At 33.9% G+C, this 22,547-nt stretch overlaps 1 protein-coding gene across 2 annotated transcripts in view; it reads left to right on the forward strand.

The window, feature by feature from the left end:
- Positions 1-22,547, forward strand: part of LOC121375913 — a 61,813-nt gene extending 39,266 nt beyond the window's left edge. Inside the window, exons 12-19 of one of the 2 annotated variants that reach the window (XM_041503615.1) lie at positions 14,397-14,531; positions 15,308-15,384; positions 15,764-15,838; positions 17,122-17,245; positions 19,180-19,230; positions 20,087-20,125; positions 20,418-20,591; positions 22,257-22,547. In XM_041503615.1, the coding sequence (XP_041359549.1) occupies positions 14,397-14,531; positions 15,308-15,384; positions 15,764-15,838; positions 17,122-17,245; positions 19,180-19,230; positions 20,087-20,125; positions 20,418-20,591; positions 22,257-22,460 (879 nt within the window). In that variant the 3' untranslated portion in view covers positions 22,461-22,547. Of the gene's footprint in view, positions 1-8,399; positions 8,692-14,396; positions 14,532-15,307; positions 15,385-15,763; positions 15,839-17,121; positions 17,246-19,179; positions 19,231-20,086; positions 20,126-20,417; positions 20,592-22,256 lie in introns of those variants that run through there. The other variant, XM_041503616.1, reaches the window with a different exon arrangement.

Here is a 22,547-nt window from a genome sequence, read left to right on the forward strand (position 1 = left end):
TGGAGTATGGTTTTGATAATTGTGTTTTTTGTGATGTTTCATTAATTTTGAATCTTTTGGCATAATCTGAAGGGATGTAAAAATTATACAAATTACAATGCAGTAGTGTGTGTGTGTGTGTGGGCACAGTGTTCTCGCTGCTCCATTTAAGCGAGACTGCCCGCCCCGCATTTGCATTTTGCTGCCCTCCTTTCACATTCTGCTGCCCTCCTTTATTTTTCTGCAACCCTCTTTATGTTCCCGCACCCTACTATATTTTACAGCACATATTTCCGCTATTTCCAAATGCACACTTTTTACCACACAAAAATAATCATCTGTCTGCATAAAGGAAACAAGCCGCATTGTATATACGAAAAAGCAACAGACGAAAAACTTCAGTAGCTTACAACAGTAACCATAACATAATTTAACAGTATTTTTAACAACCTCTATTTTGTTCCATACCTGTATCCATTTGTATGTTTGATACACACAATAAAAATTATATTTTATTTGAGCAATGAAAGCATTTTATTTGTTATCAATTCGGCAATCTCCAACTGAAAAAACCACTTATTTGGTGCCAAATTTGTTGCGTGATCAGACCGGTCATTCTGTCTTTTGTTTCCACTAACTATCATCTGATATTTTGTCCTCAGTTGCAGATTTAATTAGTTGTAACTAATGAATTTTACTTTCTGTCATTTCTATCAATCTGTTTATCCAGCCATTCTTTATAAAATATTATAAACTTTTTATTTTTGGGGTGATATCACCGCTTATAAAAACAACAAAAGTCGTAGTGTTTATAATTAAAATCATTTATCTTGGGTGCCAAATACATTGCCTTTCCAAAAGCAAAACTACTTTTTATCAGTTGGTGATATCAAAGCGATAGATTCATTCGATGAAGCTGGAAATAAAATGAACAAACTTTTTTTTTTATCCCATATTAGGGGATCACTTTACAAACATATTTATGGTTTTACATATATATTTTGAAATCTTTATTAAAATAATAATATTAAAACTTTGATCGGTACAGCAAAACCGGAATTGCCCATGAATGTCAAACCGACAACACGAGTCAGCTTGCAATTCATATCAACTTTTTTTGAACCAAATAATGAGAGGAAAAATAAGGAGTATGTCTTTCTACAAAGTCGACCAACCAACACACACTGATATATGGTAACCAAGCTTTCCCTGTTTTTCTTCTTTTTTTTTTTTTTTTTTTTAAAGGATGTGGTGCCACGCAGCCACCTTCCTTTAATTTTCACCCAGTGAGAACACTGGTGTGCGTGTGTGTGCAGGGAACATTTTGTTTTCAAAAGTTTCATTAGCAATATTTCTAGTCAATTGAAAATTGATTAGCAACTACTCTTTAAAAATTGTGTAGAGATCTCCGAAACTTGTGTGGAGAATTGCGACGCGATACTGAACGAAATGTTCCCATGTGGGTGTGAGTGTGTGCATGCATTTGTTGGTGTATTCGCCTTGTGTGCGATTGATCTAAGATCGATTCCCATCGGTGCTATTTCTCGTTCCACAACTGGTGTAACAAAGGCCGTTGTATGTACTATCCCATCTGTGGGATGATGCATATAAAAGATCCCTTGCTGCTAATTGAAAAGAATACCCCATGAAGTGGCGACAGCGGGTTTCCTCTCTATCTCTGCATGGTCTTTAAGCATATGTCCGACACCATGTAACCTTAAATAAAATGTGTTGAGTGTATTGTTAAATAAAACATTTCCTTCCTTTCTTGTTGGTGTGTTCTTTCTGGTATGTAAGTTAACAATTGAATGATCCATATTGCTTTTGTTTAGTTTTGATAATGATTGTTTTGAGACAGGTGGGGTTTTTTTGTTTTGTTTCTTCTTCTTGTTTTTTTATGATTGTGAGGAGGTTCAAAGAAAGAACCATTTAATGATTTTAATGTAATATCAACCTGTTAAGATTATTGTTATTATTATTAGTACAACTTATGTGAATATACTGAAATGTTTTTAGTTGTATAATGTTGCATAATAATATATATAAGCTGTTAATTGTGTATTGTTTTAAAAACATCTGGATTTTGGAGGTTATTTGGTGTGTGATTTGTTTTGTGGTGCATTTGAAGCATTCTGAAATATACGAGTTTACCTTAAATAGCCGCATAAAAGATGTAAATTGTATGCTATCTAATGTGGGTTTGGGTTTCGGCTGTTCTGCAAGTAATTGGTTGAGTGGGACTCTTCTGTGTATCAAGATTTATTAGTCCCCTACCGGTCCAACCGGAGGGGACTATAGGTTTCACCTCCATCCTTCTGTCTGTCTGTCTGTCTGTCCATCTGTCCCACATGTTTTCCGGATATTTTTTACAGAAGGCTTTGAAATATTAACCTGACATTTTGTGTATAGCTTTATCATGTACTGTTACAGATGAAGTTTAAACTTTCATGGCAATTTACCTATTTTTGACAGAGTTATGGCCTTTCAACTTATGAGATATAAAACAAAAATTCTGGACTTTTGTTTTGCAATATCTGAAAATATTGAGGTGAAATTTTGTATATAGCTTTATCATGTACTGTTACAACTTTCATGGTGATTTACCCACTTTTACCAGATGTTTGGCCTTTGAATTTAGGAGATAGAAAATTGTTGGGTCAGCGTGTATTGCTTTAGCAGTACTCTGCTTGTTATTATTATTATTTTTTTCTGACTGAAAATTTTCCGAATACAAATATAAGTGTTTAAATTTATTTTGTGAACGATGGGCATTTAAAAAAAAAAAAAAAACTTAACCCCACTTTAATGTAATTACTTTTGGAACAGTTCTGATGTTATTTTGCTGTTTGTTTTTCATCTGTAATGTACATAGAGTTACAGTTACATTATTAATAATGGAAACCTACATTAACATACTAGTTTTAGTTAAATCTGTTTGTTACATTGTTGTTAGTCAATTTTGATGAATTAACAGGTTGATGTATGACACTGGATAATAGGGATCCAAGCAACAGCTTTTAATGAAGATTGTAGTGTATAACTTTAATATTTGAAATGATTTTCATTCATACAATGTACCGGTAGGTGCTATAAGAAATCCATATCAAATTAAAACATTAGCATTGTACAGGTACGTATAGTTAACTTGTATTAAAAATGAAGGACATTTATTGCAGTAAACATCAACAACTCATTATATACAATGTACCTTTTCCTGATTAATAAGATGACAAAAATATATTCAGTATTACATGTACTTGATTAAAAGATGAAATGTAGCTGGGTTTTCTAATATTGTCAAGTCTTTTTTTTAATAATAATATTTTACATGGTAAAACTTTCCAGGAGTGATTATGTTACAGAATGCAATTATGTTACAGATTATTGTTACAGAATGTAATTTTTTCCAGTTTAAAGTTACTTGGTCCTCTTACAATGCTGTGGTATTCTGGCTAAAACATGATTTCTTGACATTTTGGTTATGTGAAATATATTCACTTAAAAAACAAGGCTTGAAACTCATGTTGTGCAATGGAAAGCGATATCTGCTTTTGACAATTAGTTTGGAAGCAGAATCTGACAATTGAGAAGCAATTCTAGACTGCTTGTACTGATATAAATATTTACCCTAATTTTATGTAAATTTAAAACCAGTCATCTTCTTTCCTGTTAAAATATCTTAATTTGATATTGTCAACATAGTTGGCACTAATTTGTTAATCTTTGTGCTGGTGTGTTATGCATTCATTCATTTAATTTCTTAATCAGAATAGTTGTACAATTCTTTGTTATGGAAAGCAAAAGCTGCTGGTGAAACTAATTATTGAAAAGCATAAAGAGTATTTTGAGTGAAAATTGCCTTTTGCTCCTTGTCAATTTCAAGCATTGTAAAATATCCGGCATTCCTCAAAATAAAATATTATCTTAAAATTAGTAAATGCTTATATGTTTTTGATCATTTGAATGGTTCTGAATAATCAATCACATTGACAGCTGAATAGAGTGTATTTCTAAAAGTTAGTTATAAATTTAAAACCGATTAACAACAAAATTATGGGCCATACGAAGTGGTCACGTCAGAGCACTGTGTTAAGCAAAAACATGCTACATGTACAAAAATGCAAAAAACCTGAGATTTTTACATGACAAATACCACACATTGTCAGAAGAGCATATAGTTTTTAACAATTACACTTATTTATGTATTTCATAAACTGATTTAAAATTGATTGTTAATTAAAATTATCTTTTTGTCTTTGCTGTGTTAGTCTTTATTTATACAATATGTGGTGTGTTTCTATCCAATTATTTAGATTTGTATAGTTTTTCCCAGTTTATTTACATATGATTTTTCTAACAGCATGAATCTTTAATGACAGTCAATTACTTAAAATGATTGGTTGACATTTTAAGATAATATACTTTATTATCTAAACTCAAATAGTTATGTAGTTTCACTTTGATATAATGGACTTGACAAACGTTCCAACAACCAGTTCTATACACTTTATTTTCCTGTTTCTGTGTATTATGCCTACCAGTGTATGCTGTCTCACTCCCACAATTTGTTTTTTTGTTTCTATGAAAGAAAAAAAAAATCCATACTTTAGTGCCTATAGATTTTTTTATTTTATTGCCAGTAAATAAAGCTCACAATAAATCTAAAGATGTACCCTCAACTTCACCAAAAGGAAAGACAAATCGATAAGAAGTCTTTGTTTGCAGTAAACATGAATTTATTTTTGTACAGGAATAGCTGGATAATAATTATGTTCATTTTTGATATGCTCATAGTATAAAGATGTCCCTTGTTTTTAATCTGACTGATTTTCTGATTCAGATAATTTTTATATACCATACTTGTTTAAGGTTTACAACAAACACTGAACAGTAAAGTGGAAAGGTTTGTTTGAGATTTTTGTTTTTGGGGGTGGGGGTGTCTGTGTTGGAAGGTTAACAAAACATAACAAAATTATGTGTTTATATATTTCATTGAGTAATAAAGCTAATATTTGTGATATAATAGAATAAGAACCTTCATGACCTTTTATCACAATGATTAATGATACCATTTTTTTTTTTAAAATTAGTAAAGTATGAATAGACCCGATATCAGTTCTCACTTATAATGTGCATGCTCGTTAATATATGATTGTGGTAGGGTTGGATGTGCATACTGGTAATACACAGTAAATACAGTAGTCATTTTTCTTTCATGGTTCAGTGACAAACATATTTCCTTTTTTCTTTCTTTCAAATCAACACTTTGTTCCTTTTATAGATCTAACAAAATTTGTCATTCATAAGTGTTCATTTGTTGAACGTTTTGATTCTCTGAATCCTTTTCACTGTCATCTTTCATCTATTCTGCTTGATTATTAGTAAATTAGTAGATATACTTTTTGTTCTGTACATTTCAGTGCCATCTGGTTTTTTGTTAACTTAATATTTCATCTTTGGCGAAATGCATGAAGTTTTATTTGTTATGAGATGAATGCTGACAGCTGTTTGTACATGGATTCTGGTCATCTTGTTAGAAGTGGACTAGAACTATTATGAAGAATGCAAATTTCCTGGCATAGGCTGAACATCATGATTTTTGCTGTTGATGTTATCGTCCTTACTCAGAAGATCTTAACTAGACTTGTGTTGCAGTTTATTCAGTGTGGACTTTTGACATGACAATGAGTTTAAAAACCTTATGGTTATTAACCTTTGGTCATTGTCAGTTTCACCATTCCAGACTGATCACTTTGCCAGCAAGTTTGCTGTTTCTGGTAAAGAAGAATCCATTGTCATCATTTGCAAGGATGATTTCCTGTATGGTGGATCTCAAAAGAAAAAATACTTCAGATGGAAAACTCTACAAGCCTTGAGTTGTTGACCAAAACACAGGTTGATAAATTCTGATGTTTGGATTTTTTGCAGTTTTCAATAAAATGTTAAACTGTTCCTTCTATTTTGGATACAATTGTATTAGTAGTTCATATGGCTCCTGTTGTCATACTTTGTGCTGTTTTGGAATGAAGATCCAGTTGAGTCATTAATCTCCCAAGATGGTTGCAAAACTCCAGCAACATCTAGGGCAGAGTGACTTATGAACGTTTTCACACACTTCATACCACCATTATGTTGTGAATTCATTAATGTACTGAACAACCCTGAGCAGTTTCATCCTACTACCAGACTAAATTAATGTTTGATGTTTTCTCTTTGTTTTATTCCTTTATGACTTTTATTATCCATGTTATGTTTACAATTTCTAGGTCCAGACTTAACCTCAAATGACGTCACACACACATGCAATTTTGTATGGCATTGCCATGACGATACTGTCTCAGACTCTATTAGAGTCTCGAGTCTTAGAGTCTAAAAGTTTTATAAGCACCAGGCCTGGTGAAGATGTTCAATATGAATGTTTTGTTTAGAAGTTTTGATCCATGCTTTTCTGAAGTATCTACCAGGAGGCTTCTTCTGAATCTTTTGTAAAAATTTCTTGTGTGTCTTCCCCAATGTTTTTTTTTCATCAATGGCATTTGGGTTAACTTCAGTCATTGTTGGTTTTATCTTACCAAATTGATCATTTAACCATCGAGTTTGATGTTTTTTGTGAAAGATTCATTGTCGTCATTTGCAGGGATTATTGATATTCTGGACACAATTGTGTTTTTTAGATGGTAACAACTTCCAAAGCTTTTCAAGACGAGTGGAAAATGCTAACACATGGATTTTAAAGTTTCCAGTATGGCTTGCTCTGATTTCACTATTGTTTCTGTCAGTGTGGTTTAACAGCTTCAGTCATGGTACAGTCATTTGCTTTTATTACTGAAGAAGCATTCCAGTCACACTACCTTCAAACGTTTTGAAGACTTAAATTTCAGGCTTAATCTCCAAAACCATCTGTCGTCTAGCACCATTCTCCAAGATTGTCACACAACTCTGCAACCTTTGATGGCGCCATTCCAATCCATCACCAAATCCATCTATAGAAAGAGTGGCTTATGCACACAACACTGCAAGATTTGATGGCTCTGTCCAATCCAACACCAAATCCATCTATAGAAAGAGTGGCTTATGCACACAACACTGCAAGAATTGATGGCTCCGTCCAATCCAACACCAAATCCATCTATAGAAAGAGTGGCTTATGCACACAACACTGCAAGATTTGATGGCTCCATCCAATCCAATACCAAATCCATCTATAGAAAGAGTGGCTTATGCACACAACTCTGCAAGATTTGATGGCTCCATTCCAATCCATCACTAAATCCATTTATAGAAAGAGTGGCTTATGTACACAACACTGCAAGATTTCATGGCTCCATTCCAACCCATCACTAAATCCATCTATAGAAAGAGTGGCTTATACACACAACTCGGCAAGATTTGATGGCCCCATCCAGTCCAACACTAGAATCCATCTATAAAAAAGTGGTTTATGCAAGGTTACCACATGTTTCACCCCGTCGTTATGTCATGAAATCACCACGCTAATGCTACCTGTTTAATCCTTTATCTCCAGTCAAGGTTCATCAGTATCCGATGTTTCTAACTATTGATTTACATTATCAAAAGAGAAATTTGCTTGGAGAATGTGCTTTTTTCCTTGATGAATTGTTACAACCATTGCTGTTTGCCATTTCCATTGTCATCATGATCAGTTTGATCATCAGAGTTTTAGGAGAGGGCGTCGTTAGTTAACTTGTGCCCAATTCTTTTGTATATTATATGCAATAAAATATGTTTCAGTCCATTAGTTTCTTCAGATTTTTCAAACCATCTTTTGATGTTTCCACCAGGGAGGAGGTTATATCTGTGGTAGTCTTAGATTTGAATGAAACCTGTACAATCAGCCAATTTGGATTATTTACTTCCATCTTGGAATTTGTTTGTACACAGATATATCACTTATGTTAAATCCAGACTTGGATAAACATTCAGGTAAGTCTTGTGTTATAGTTCTTGTCTTTGATAAGCTGGCTGCTCCTGTTGATATATATCCTTTGTATGTATGTACTCTTATTTAGACATTTCGCTTGAAGATCTCATTCTGGACCAGAAGGATATAGTCTATAAGGCATGTGGCAAGATTAGTTGTAATCCTTTTTCTTCTTGTTCTTATAAGTCTTCTCTGAGGGCCGTTATCAGTTTTAGCATTCACAATTCATCAATCAACCATGGTGTTTGCATATACACTGAATATTTAATAAACAGCAATTCAGATGGAACTCAACAATTCATTGTATTTTTTGGAGTCTTTCCCATGTCTGTATCTGGATCAAACCACCTACGACCCCGATGTCTGGATGAGAAGGTTTATATGAACACTTTAAAGTCGATTTTGATTCTGAAGGTACTTGATTGTCCATTCTTTCTGTTCCTGTATCCAAGGTTGCTGACAGCGATTTGATTTTCAGACCACCTTGCTCTGCAAGATCCGAATCAACTTGATGATCAGTTTAACTCAATGGACATTATCTTTGAGACATGGAAACAGAATGAGTGCAGTTCACAGAAGAATTTTTTAAGTGTCCATTATCCATCAATGAAATCAAGATTCCATGTGTATCTGGGCCTTCATAGTTATAGAAGACCCAGAGTCGTGAGTTAAAGCCTACTATCTGTTAAATGCCATGCCAATCGGTGTAGTAGGTTTGAAGCATGCAGTCGACACTGTTTTCATATGTTCAATAAAGTTTGATAATACTTTTTTTATATGTTCAATAAAGTTTGATAATTTCTCTAATTATCTTTGGTGATTGTAACCATTCATTTGAATTCATCAGATGTTTTAAACACAAAGACCAGTCTAATAGAATCTACCCACTATGCTGAAATCTGAAAGACATCTAGAAGCTTTGACAAGAATGCTGTGAACCATGAGTTTTTTTTTTAGTTCCATGTTATCTGAAGTTTGCAAACTGTGACTTGAGCATCAGTGGATTCCAATTTTCCAAGGACTATGTGGATCAAGCTGCATGTGACTCATCTCCAGGTTGCTGTCTGTTTCTACACTAGAGTCTGAGATTAAAATACATATTACTTATATTTAAAAAGTACAGTACTGGGGTCACGTAGTCAGAAGCTTGAACCATTGAAAATAACTACATGTACTGTGTACTTTGCTGTTGGAATTATAGTAGTGTTTATTATATAGAGGGGAAATGCATAATAGTTTGAGGTTAAAATAATTGTTACTTCTACAAAGAAAACATTTGTTTTTTCTCTCTTCTAATTGGCAAAACTAGCACTTCACTTGTACCTGGATGTAGCTATAAAAGAATATTTTTTAATGATACCTGAGCTCGTGTACAACTGCAGCTATTTGAATTGGTGTCTAAAGTTGTTGTTTTGGTTTTTTATTTATTTTTATTCTTATTTTTATTTTTTTTGAGTTTATCAAAAAAGGTGAAACATTCTGCCACGTAAGCATATGCTCTTTTATGTGCACTTTCTGACAGATGGTACATACCGAGTGCTCAAACTTAAGAATTTGTTACCTATAGTGATTTTGAAATCTTTTTGCCATAGTCAAAATGCTCACCTTTGAACATTTTGAGCCTACCTAGTGCCTACAACAATCCTAAACCATTAACGTTTGTAATAAATATAAAAACCAAAGATTATCCCTTCAATGGACAGCAATAATTGTATCCAGCAGCAAAAATCTGCCATCAGCAATACATATTGCAACTACGGCATTTTATTTTGGTGCCATCATACAATTTGAGTCCTGCATACCACAGCCTTTGATGTATCAATCTTGAGCGCTTTTGGGTAAAATACTAGATCCATTGAAGCGATTGGCCCTGCAACACCTTACAGTTTTACTGTTTGGGTACAAACAATTATCATACTGCGATTAAGTACAGAAAATACCACCTTAGAGAAGATAAAATTTTATCTGAAATTAGGTCCAGAGCTTAAATTAAGAAGTTGACAAACAATTGTACTATAATAAAGACAAAAGGTCCAACTTAGAGTACATCATAATTATCGTTCCTTGACAACCTTGGTCACAAGCAAAATATATTTCAATATTGGAGGAGGTGGCAATTATTAATTCAACTTTCAGTTGAGGAGGGGCAAGGCATACGTGCGTTCTAGTCACCTCAGTGAGAAGAGGTCTTCCGATGTCTATTAATATAAATGTTTGTGTTGTTATTTTAAAGGGACTATCCTGGGTTTGTTGCCATTGGTAAGATGATGTCGATTAACAAAGTGTGTTTCTGATTATCCTAGTGTTTGTACTAGCTGAAACTTCATTTTAGTTCTTTATTTCCTAATCTGCACTTTTTCATACGTACAAAATTATTATAAGTGAAAATCCAGTTTGGGCTACTTACAAACATTGGGATGATCAGAAACACATTGAATGTATACAGTGATATTCTAAATGAGAATTTATGTTCAGTGTGTAAGTTTAGTCGGTAAAAAATTTTACAATCACAAACATACGATGGCAGCAACTTCAGTACAGTCCCTTTGTGGATTCATGACGCTTAAATTATCTAAGGATTCTTGACAAAAGTGAAACCAGAAAATTGCAGTTTTCATTTTATTGAGTAAACATTATATTTATATTAAATTGTATAGCCAAATAACCAATAAAATAGTCTTGAAAATTAGTTTGAATTTCATCATCAGTGGTCAGCTTTAATCGTTTTGCATCAGCCAGTCATCTTTATAACTCTGGAATGATTCTACACCAAAATTTACTTCACAAAATTCACTTTAAATTTTTTTTAAATTTTATCTTTAATTATTGTGTTTCGCTTTTCATTAAATATGCCTAAAAACAAATCCAAACTCCATCAGATTTCACTTATAATTATAATTATTATTTTAATATCTAGACTATAGTTAAATGTTTCATTGGCAGTTCATTATGAATTTCATAATCATTACATCACTAGAACCCAACCAGTGAATTATCAGGTATAAGCCGTTTTCAGCAGGTCTTTCAGAATTAAAAATTTGCGTTACCTATTCATGGATAACACAAAAATAAATTTTGGTAACTCATTTCCAGTTACTTTGGTCGTTCATTATGAATTTCATAATCTATCATTACATCACTAGAACCCAAACTGAATTATCAGGGATAAGCCATTTTCAGCAGGTCTTTTAGAATAAAAAATTTGCATTACCTATTTATGGATAACACAAAAATAAAACTTGTTTCCATTTTGCATAATCCAAAAGTGATGTCCTAAATTTAATGCACAAATGAAAAATAGGTTACAGAAAATGATTTGTGTGAGCATCACATGAACGAAACTATCATTCTCACTATATTTAGAGGACTGTCCAGAACACCACTGCCACAAAGTATGCCAAATTTCAAATTATTTTCATTTCATTACCGGTAATTGTAATATAAACCGTATCAATTTTTAGAATGAAAGATTGAATAATTGTCAGAAAAAAAGGAAAAAAAGAAATATGATCCATTGAAAATGTTATGAAATTTATGACGAACACAAAAACACATGTATTGGACTGTTACATGAGAGACTTGGTGTTTAAGCTGTCAGTCGCCAAATGTGATCGCCAAGAAGCTAATTAGAAAACTGTTGTTTGTAGGTGTATAGCTATTTTGAAAAATAATTCTGTTTAGCTAAATGATACTTAAATTTGGCCAAATTGCTACATGTATTAATTATTGGCGTCCAGCTTAAACCCTATAGACTGCAAAGAAACCTGTGGAAGAATTCTACAGGACTGATGAAGAAATTTCAGCATCAACTGAAAAAAATTAATCATCTTAAATTTTTTTTGCATATAAATGGTATTGCATCTTTTTGTTTGCATCTTTTTGTTTGCATCTTTAGTGTGATTTTGAAAGGAAAATGTTTAACGATAAGATTGCATATTGTTTGATGTCTATAATTGTAACAAAAGTTCTAGAATATGTGAGAAGAAATATACCACAGACCCATAGGCTACTCTTTTTCAGTTAACAGCAAGAGGTCTCTTTCTTTTTTTTCCACCACACAAACCACACATAACCGGTACGTATACCATAAGCTTTAACATACCAGTGATGGAGCAATGTATGAAATAATAAAAGCAAATAACAGGTGGAAATTACCATTGAGCAACTTACAGACACTGACTTGTCTTCATTGTTTGAAGGGGCAGGACGTGGCCCAGTGGTAAAGCGCTCGCCTTGATGCATGGTCGGTTTACGATTGATCCCCGTCGGTGGGCCCATTGGGCTATTTTTCACTCCAGCCAGTGCACCGTGACTGGTACATCAAAGGCTGTGGTATTTGCTATACTATCTAAGGGATGGTGCATATAAAAGATCCCTTGCCGCTAATCGAAAAGAGTAGCCAATGAAGTGGTGACAGCTGGTCTCCTCCCTCAATATCTGTGTGGTCCTCGGCCATATGTCTGACACCATATAACCGTAAATAAAATGTGTTGAGCGTGTCGTTAAATAAAACATTTCCTTTCATTATTTGAAGCAGGCAATTCCTATCACTTGCTCAAATTATTTCCACATGAGAAAACAAAATCTCTTCACCACATGCCCATATTGCTAATTTACTTATTCATAGTTACTGTAACATATTGTGGTTTTTGAAAGTACAGTTATTTCACATGCCTTCAGAAACTTGAACTTACTTTTTAAAAGATCATTCGGAACAACACGTTGCAGATTGTTTTTCCTCCATTTAGCAGGGCTCACCCTGGAACACATTTTGGTTTAATCATTTCATATGTGTAGAGCATTTCCTTAAAAATTATTAAAAATGGTCAATTTAACAAAACATTTATTAGCCAAAGACTAAATGTAGTCATTTAGTATGTCATGTAAATGTTAGCAGTTGACCAATTTGGTAATGGACAGGGTGAGCCCTGATTTAGACAGAGCAATTGTCTCTTGCATAATATCAGGAGAGCAGTCTTATTTCTCACATTCAATTTTTAAACCACAAGCACTGTATTGTCATTATTTTGTAATAGCACTGTTACTTGACCTGGGGACCGCTCTATAGTATGAAGGTTCAAAAGTCTGGGGTTAGGTCTATAAACCTTAGGACTACTGAACCTAGGGTTAGGGTAGAACCTTCGGACCATAGAGCTGTAACCCTTGACCTAACAGTCATTATCATAATATTGTAATTGGACTGTTACTTAACTTGGTACATGTCTTGCTGGTTGTTATCTTGAAAGTTTTTGTTTTTGTTTTTTCGTTTGTTTGGGGGGAGGTGGGGGGGGATCTTAATAAGAATTATTTAAAATATTTTAATGAAGAATTTCAAGTTAGCTAAACTTGCAGAGAATCTTATGTGTGAAGATTTTGAGAAATTGTTATTCCCCCTATACATAAGAACATCATACGAATAATTTCACTCTTACAAAGACTTCACAAATTGGTTCCAAGTCTGGCTCAAGCTGACAAAGCAGAATGCTTTTTGTGGTTGCAGCACATCTAGACTGGATTCTTGTACACAGACTGACGGATGAAGTCCTGTCTGATGGTGAAACAACTGACGCTACACAGAAGAATACCGTAATGTAATGGAAGATGTGTAAATCAAGATGCTAATGCCAGGTCAACATTGCAAGCAGCTTTTCACTTCAAATTTGAAATTGGATGAATCTATTAGATGTATTCTGATGTTCCCAAATGTTTGAAAGAGGCGAGAACGTGCTTGTGAACATGTTCCCTTTCTCAAATCCAACACTACCTCATGTAGTGGATATGATGAGAACAGGATCCCTTTCTCAAATCCAACACTACCTCATGTAGTGGATATGATGAGAACAGGATCCCTTTCTCAAATCCAACACTACCTCATGTAGTGGATATGATGAGAACAGGATCCCTTTCTCAAATCCAACACTACCTCATGTAGTGGATATGATGAGAACATGTTCCCTTTCTCAAATCCAACACTACCTCACATAGTGGATATGATGAGAACGGGTCAGCGAATGCAGTTTTGAATACACGGCTGGTCTAATATACAGGGCCCATATTTTCGAAGCCATCTTAGCGCTACGAAATCGTAAAACCGTCGTAGGTTGTGACGTCACTACAGCACACGCCATAGTGACGTCATAGCTTACGATGATTTTACGATTTCGTAGGCTAAGATAGCTTCGAAAATATGGGCCCAGGGCCGTAGCTAGCAAGGTGAGGGAGGTGGCAGTTTCACCCCCACCCTTTTTATTTAAAAGTGCTCTCTTTTTTTTTGTCTCTGGAGAAGACTATATTATTGTGCCCCAATTCTTTCTCTCTTTTTTTTTTTTTTACTGCCACATTGCCTCCTAATGTTAAGCTACACATTGTAGGTACAGTCCTGATGCATATGAAAGTTAATGTAATTTAACTAACTCGGTCTTTATATTTTCAAAGTTTCATTAATTTACTCAACGGTTATTAATTGTGACTTCAGACCGAACAGGAGGAACTGGTCAAGATTCTTGAGTCTCGAGTTCTGAAGCTGTGTCAGACAACCGGCATTGAAATGAGTGACCTTGACGCCATGGCCAATCCAGTCTGTGACAATGGCAGTTTGCCTAGAAGATTGGTAAGTAGTCGTGTGCTTTTAAAAGGATCATAATAGGTTGTGTTACGTGTTTAAGCTGGTCACTGTTGTTGAACTGCTACTTGGTATGTATGCTAGTTAATATACTTTACATAGAGAATATTACATCAGTGGCTGTTGGGGATACCATTTATCTTATAATGAGTTGTTTTAAAAAATTATCTAACAAGCGAAAGGTAGTTGAATAAATTTTTAAACGATGAGTGGTAAGATAAATGGAATCTAAAGAACACAAGGGGCGGGATTTACCTCGGTTGGTTGAGTGCTCACCTAAGGTGCTTGTATTGCAGTATCACACCACCTCAGTGAATCCATTCAACTGAATGGGTTTTTTCTCCGTCCCAACCAGTGCACCACAACTGGTCAGATGCCATGGTATTTGCTTTCCTGTTTGTGGGAAAGAGTATATAAATGATCTCTTGCTACTATTTCTGAAATAACGGGTAGCATCTATGACTACCCTAGTTCCGCACAAAATTCGAGTACTTTTTTCTACAGGTACCCCATACATGTTTCAAGCACAGGGCTACTTGACACAGTGGTACTAGATGAAATAAAATTGCATACATTTTGTGCCCAGATGAAACTTTTTTTTTTTTTTTTTTACAACCAACACACACACATTTATCATCAATCACAGGACTTGTGGTGTTCACTTCTCTATCAAAAGTTGGGTGCGGCTCGAACTTTTACCCAGTCGGAAGTCATTTGGTTTAGTACTACCTATACATAACTTGGATTTCTTTCCTGCATTTCAGAAAGCTAAGAAATGGATCATCTTGAAAGTGACAGATGAGAGATATTGTGATTTAATAATGCTGTACTTGCTCATGAAGTGAGTTGTCTTTTTAACAAGTTTTTGTTACAATTTTCTAGCATCCACTTAGTTTTTAATATTATTCACATAAACTCTCAAGAAAAAGTTAACTTAAAAATGTGTTATCTTGAAATAAAATGTGTAAGGCAGACATCAAGAGTCAATATTTAGCAAGTTCTACTAGTATATAATAGTAAACTGATTATCTAGACAGTTGAAATTTTTGTAGCATTTTTGTTCTTTATAGTACCAGTATCTTGATTAATAGTAACTGTTTTGGTCAGTAAATAAATCGTAGTCGCTGAGTTTTTTTTTTTTTGTTATCACTGTGAGGTTTTTGGTTTTGTTGTTTCTTTAAAGAAATTTTTGGTTTAATATGTATTTTTTTTGTTTTCAGAATAACGAAGGAAAACATCCCAGTCATGCATAGACTCTGCCTGTTATATATCCTCAATGATATATTGGAATATTGGTTTGTATTACTTATTCATTGGAGACAGTTTTTGCTTTAATTTAATAATAGCAACTGGATTTATTTTAGTTATTAAGTTAAAATTGCCACTTTATCTTGCTGTGATGTAGGAACAGTATCAGTTTATCGGCATTAGTATTAGCTTATCACTACTGGGAACATTTTGTTCAATATCGCGTCTAAATTCTGTATGCAAGTTTCAGAGATCGCTACACAATTTTAAAACATTAAACAGCAGTTGCTAATCAATTTTCAAGTGACTTAGAAAAATTGCTAATCAAGAAAACAGAATGTTCCATACACCATCATTCGTAGTTTATCAGAATGTTAGTTGTAGTCTTGGTCAATCAGTATTAACATTAACACTATGAGATTTAATCTTATATAGCAGTACCAGTATTACTATTAGTAACCATATTATTCTATAAGAATGAACATAAATAAAACAGTTCTTACCTTTTTCCATTAGAATACACATCTGTGTTAATCTCTTAGTCTTTTAGTTCCTCAATCAGTCTGTCATCTACAAGTATAGTGCTATTTTTATTTTAGAATCAGTACAATCTGTATCTGTTATCGGTCAAATATACTTCATTTTATTTTATTTTTATAATTTTACAGGGCTTCTAGATTATGGTAGCCCCACTCCCATGGCTAGTGATATTCAGTGTTGGGCTAGTAAATTACTACTATAACTAGCCCGACGGCTAGTGGAAAAAAACCTTGTCAAATGCTGCATTAAAGTCTTATTTTGTAAATATGAATATCCTGCCCCGTCTTCCCACCCCCAATCTAAGAGGTTTTAAGCTCTATCTCCATCTTTAGGTGACATATCTGATTATTACTATTAGTAAAATTGTATTTATTAAAAGTGGGCTAGTGAATTTTTAATCATGGCTAGTAAATGTTTAAAATCACTGATCCCATGGCTAGTGGATATTTATAAAATTCTAGAAGTCCTGTTTTATCTTATGATTTTTAAAAATAACTTGTCCTCTTTAGCAAAGTATAATGTTATCTAAAAATAGACATATATTTTAATGAACTACGGGTACACTGCTTGTCCATTAAACATGGGCATCTAGTTGGCCTATAATGTAGAATTCCATCTTAGTGTAATAGAATGTTAAACACCGAAAACGGGTAAACATTTTTTTTAAAAACCCAACATTTAATTTACTTATCAAAATGTGATATTTACATACATGTATTTGAAAGCTGTGCCTTTTGCATAACTATTTTGATATGTATTATTTTATGCTCCAATTTCTTTCTATTTTTAGTACAACTGGTAAAACAGAAAACTGCGGCGCTCTTAAAAAGTCTTTGAACAAAGTGCTTGTTCCTGCAGTGTGTTATATGGTCACAGAAATTGAAGACAAGCAAGAATTACAAAGAATTGTCGAAGTAAGAATACAATTTCATACATGTACACGTCAATGTTAAATTATTTTAAAGTTAATATTGTTCTTTTTTGGAAGTGTTTTGAGGTGGGGGTTTTTTAATTTTTATCTCTTTAAACTTGATTAATATTAGCATTGATGATTTTCATATTTGGTATAGGTGGTTCCTATAGTGTTTAAATAGCACATAAATGTGACGTAGACAGGAACTGTACTGTTTAGAAACAGTTTGAAACTGTGGTTCAGAAACTATATAACATTCTGTCGAGTGAGTGGGATTCTGGGGAGTGATGGGGTGGGACGTAGCCCAGTGGTAAAGTGCTCACCTGATGCACAGTCGGTCTGGGATCGATCCCCATTGGGCTATTTCTCATTCCAGCCAGTGCACCACGACTGGTATATCAAAGGTTGTGGTATGTGCTATCCTGTTTGTGGGATGGTGCCTATAAAATATCCCTTGCTACTAATGGAAAAATGTAGTGGGTTTCCTCTATGACTAAAAATTACAATATGTTTGACATCCAAGAAAGAAGTGTTTTATTTAACGACGCACTCAACACATTTTATTTACGGTTATATGGCGTCAGACATATGGTTAAGGACCACACACATTTTTTTTAGAGGAAACCCGCTGTCGCCACATAGGCTACTCTTTTTTACGACAGGCAGCAAGGGATCTTTTATTTGCGCTCCCCACAGGCAGGATAGCACAAACCATGGCCTTTGTTGAACCAGTTATGGATCACTGGTCGGTGCAAGTGGTTTACACCTACCCATTGAGCCTTGCGGAGCACTCACTCAGGGTTTGGAGTCGGTATCTGGATTAAAAATCCCATGCCTCGACTGGGATCCGAACCCAGTACCTACCAGCCTGTAGACCGATGGCCTGCCACGACGCCACCGAGGCCGGTGTTTGACATCCAATAGCCGATGATTAATAAATCAATGTGCTCTAGTGGTGTCGTTAAACAAAAACAAAACTTACGGGGAGTGAGGTAGGTGTTTTGACAAAATATGTGTATCCACTTTCTTAAAAACTCCAGCAATTTACTTACATGTATGTAAACTACATGTCAATCTAATTAAAATTAGCTCCACAATTACATGTGGATCTAACACCAGCCAGTTGGAGCTCATGTCCACCAATCAAAACCTTACTTGCAGAATCCTGCCAGTGATTTAAAACTAACAACACTGCGTAGTCCCCAATGTCCAGGTAACATTTCGTCTGTAAATAATAATTTAAATATTGACCAATCACACATCACCTTTTATAACGTTATTTGGGAGCATACAAATTCTAAAAATATTGGGCGAGTCTATTTTAGTGGCCGCAGTACAGCGAACCATACCAATACGTACGGGGTGGGTTATCAGTCTTCAATTTTACATTAAAAATTATTTATTTATTTATAAAAAAACCCAACTAAATCAGTCTTCAGTTTTACATTACAAATTATTTATTTTATAAAATAAAACATGTTTTAAGGCATTCGTAATTCACACGAAACATGTCGTATACCCTCAGGATAATTTGGAATGTTTTCAAATTATTTTTAAATCACTGGCAGGATTCTGCAAGTAAGGTTTTGATTGGTGGACATGAGCTCCAACTGGCTGGTGTTAGATCCACATGTAATTGTGGAGCTAATTTTAATTAGATTGACTACATGTAATTTGCAAGCTGTCATAAATAGTTCTAGGAGGATTTTTCTAAATGCAAATCAAATATGATGTATCCTTAGTACTCTTAATAGTTTAATTTTAAATAATTATTGAAAGAAACAAAGAAGAAAAAATAAGTAACTGTATCACTAGTGTAAAATAAACGTGTAGATTTAGGATTTGGTATTGAAACATTTTGTTTTTCCCAAAATGCAACTTAAAATGTTTCAAATTCAGGGTTTCTTTTTAAAAAGTAATGTTATTGTTTTTCAGCTCATTCGAGAATGGGAAGTCAATAAAATGTTATCTGAACAGAGCATTAAGGTATTGTATTATCTTCTAGTTTGCAAATAGAAATGATATATGATGCTATATCACTAATCTTTTTTATAAACTAATTTTTGGGTTATATGGTTTGGCATTGACCACCGGTACATCCATCTGTCCATTAACTTTTCCTGTCTGGACCACATCTTGGATACTGATGCAAACAGGACCATCAAACCTCACAAGCAGGAACAACTTTGGATGGCAGTATGTTGTGTGCCATTACTAGGTCGCTGTGATCTACTTTTCACGGTTTAGTGTACATTAAAGTGAATCCTTGTCCGGGCGTATCTTCCTCACCAATTCATAAAGGATCAACAGACCTTGCATTCAAGTACAACTTTGGATGGCAGTGTGTCACTTAACATTATTAGGTCACTGTGACCTACTTTTCACGGTTTACTTCACATTAAAGATTAACTTTCAAATAAAGTGAAGTTAAAACCAGACCAAACCTTTTTTTGCTTAGTTGTAGTCAAATATCAGGAGATATCATTATGTATATTTTTATTTTCAATAAAAGCTATTGCATGCAATATCATGCTGAAATTGTGTATAGCTTTATCATGTACTACTAAAGTTTGACTAAAGTTATGGCCCTTGATTTGGGATATATGAAAATTTGATGGACCAGGTAGGGAACATCTGTTGCTTTAGTAGTACTCTCGGAATGCATGTTTTTCTTTTTTTGTTGGTATATTCTTTTTATACATGTATGTTGTAATTTTCAGTATAATATAATATAATATAATATAATATAATTATTAATTAGATTTTTATGTTTACAAAATGTATTAAAATTTATTATTTATAAAAATGAAACCATGAACATTTTTATTTGCAATTATTGCAGAAAATAAAACAGCCAAGAACATCTTGGGAAGAGTGTCAGGTATGTAAGCTTTAGTTACTTGTGGCTTATGTTACATGACAAATAAATTACATTTTGAATGTCTAAGATACTAAATAGATATTATTGGTTTGCGTGTATTTATGTTCTTTTTTAGTTTGTAAATTTTTATTATTATTATTTTCTTTTGTAAATGTTTTTGTTTTGTTTTTTAAAATAGAACTAGATTAATCAAGTAAAACCAGTTTCCTACAGGTGAGATATTTATTATGTGGAATACTTGATTATAAAAGTCTCTCTTACTGAATTTTATACTATTCCCTTATTTTAACAGAAAGCATTGATTAAAAACTGTGATCGCCTTTTCGGGGTGAAAAGTAAACCAATTACTGAAAGAGTGAAAACCTGTGATACAAGTTCGGCGTTGATCCCAATACAGACGTCGTCATCGGCAGTTGAGTGTTCTGCTCCTGAACAACCACCAGTACAGGAACCCACATTACATCAGGTAGGATGTTATTTAGTTCCCTACCAGTCCATCCAGTTGAGTGTTCTGCTCCTGAACAACCACCAGTACAGGAACCCACATTACATCAGGTAAGATGTTATTTAGTCCCCTACCAGTCCATCCAGATGAGTGTTCTGCTCCTGAACAACCACCAGTACAGGAACCCACATTACATCAGGTAAGATGTTATTTAGTCCCCTACCAGTCCATCCAGTTGAGTGTTCTGCTCCTGAACAACCACCAGTACAGGAACCCACATTACATCAGGTAAGATGTTATTTAGTCCTCTACCAGTCTATCCAGTTGAGTGTTCTGCTCCTGAACCACCAACAGTACAGGAACCCACATTACATCAGGTAAGATGTTAATTAGTCCCCTACCAGTCCATCCATAAGGGATTATAGGTTTCATCTCCATCCTTCTGTTTATCTATCTATCTGTCCATCTCTCCATCCATCTTGTCCGGCCGTCCGTGTGTCCCACTTATAGTTTTCAGGATGTTTTTTTCACAATGCCTTGAAATATTGAGCTGAAGTTCTGTGTATAGCTATATCATATACTATTACAGATCAAGTTTGACGATTTACCAATTTTTTGGCCCTTGAATTTAGGAGATACAATACCTCGAGATATTGAGCAAAAATTGTGTATGGCTTTACAATGTACTAAGACATAAAGTTGGACTTTTGTGGCAATTTACCTATTTTTCACAGTTATGGCTCTTGAACTTAGGAGATATGAAAATTTGTTTTCCAGACTTTTTTCTCCTATGCTTGAAGATATTGAGATGAAATTTTGTATCTTGCTTTATCATATACTGTTACAAATTAAATTTACCTTTCATGGCGATTTACCCATATATTTTTGTACAAAGTTATGGCCCTTGTTTTCACTAAATATGCAGAAAGGGAATGGTCCTAATATTAATTTGGGTTATAAGGATAAACATTTTTCACAGAATTACAATTGTTAGTGTTATATATTTATAAGTTCTGACAAAATGTGAATTGATCTTTTAAGCAGCTGAATTGAAGCTAATGATCCTAGGTACTTGTTTACCTTTTCTGATTCACATAACATTCATTTGGAGCTACTACAAACACTAGGATGACCAGAAGCAATAGAGATTTTTCAAACTAGAATTTAAGTAATGTAATGTAAAGTAATGTGTAATTTAACAGCAAAAACTTACAATAGCCAGAAACTTTTTACACTGCCTAATAAGGTCAGTGCTTTTAAAAAATATAAAATATATATATTTATTAGTCCCCTATCAACAGGAGGGGACTATAGTTTTAGTCTCCATCATTCTGTCTGTTAGTCAGTTTTGTTTATAGCTTTACCATAGACTGTTAAGGATTAAGGTTGACTTTCAAGGCAATTTACCAATTTTTGACAGAATTATGGCCCTTGAACTTAGGAGATACGACAATTTGTTTTCCAGACTTTTTTTTAATAATGCTTCAAAATATTGAGTTGAAATTTTGTGCATAGCTTTACAATATACTGTTACAGATAAATTTTTACTTGGTGATTGACCAATTGTTTCACAGATTTATGTCCCTTGAACTTAGGAAATATGGTAGGGGACATGTATTGCTTTAGTAGTATTCCGAATGTTTGTTTATTTTTTTTTATTATTTTTTTTTTTTTATTATTTATTAGGAGCCTGAAATGTTTATCAAAGTTTCTGGTGAAGGAGAAAAACTGAAATGTTCTGTTTGTGATATCCTCGTGCTTCCTGTACACACAGAAAAACATCTGCTTGGCAAACGACATATCACAGCAGTGAAAAAGAAACAGAAAGATGAGGGCCTTGATACCGGTGAGAAAGAAGGTAAGATGAATGTTTGTTTACCAACATCATAGCACATTGTTTAATCAGTTGAGGAAATGAGATGTATGTCAAACATATAATTAGAATGATATGGTCATAACAGAGATGAGAGGGCTGGA

Source organism: Gigantopelta aegis, chromosome 6, assembly GCF_016097555.1.
Source record: "Gigantopelta aegis isolate Gae_Host chromosome 6, Gae_host_genome, whole genome shotgun sequence".
NCBI classification, from domain to species: Eukaryota; Metazoa; Mollusca; class Gastropoda; order Neomphalida; family Peltospiridae; genus Gigantopelta; species Gigantopelta aegis.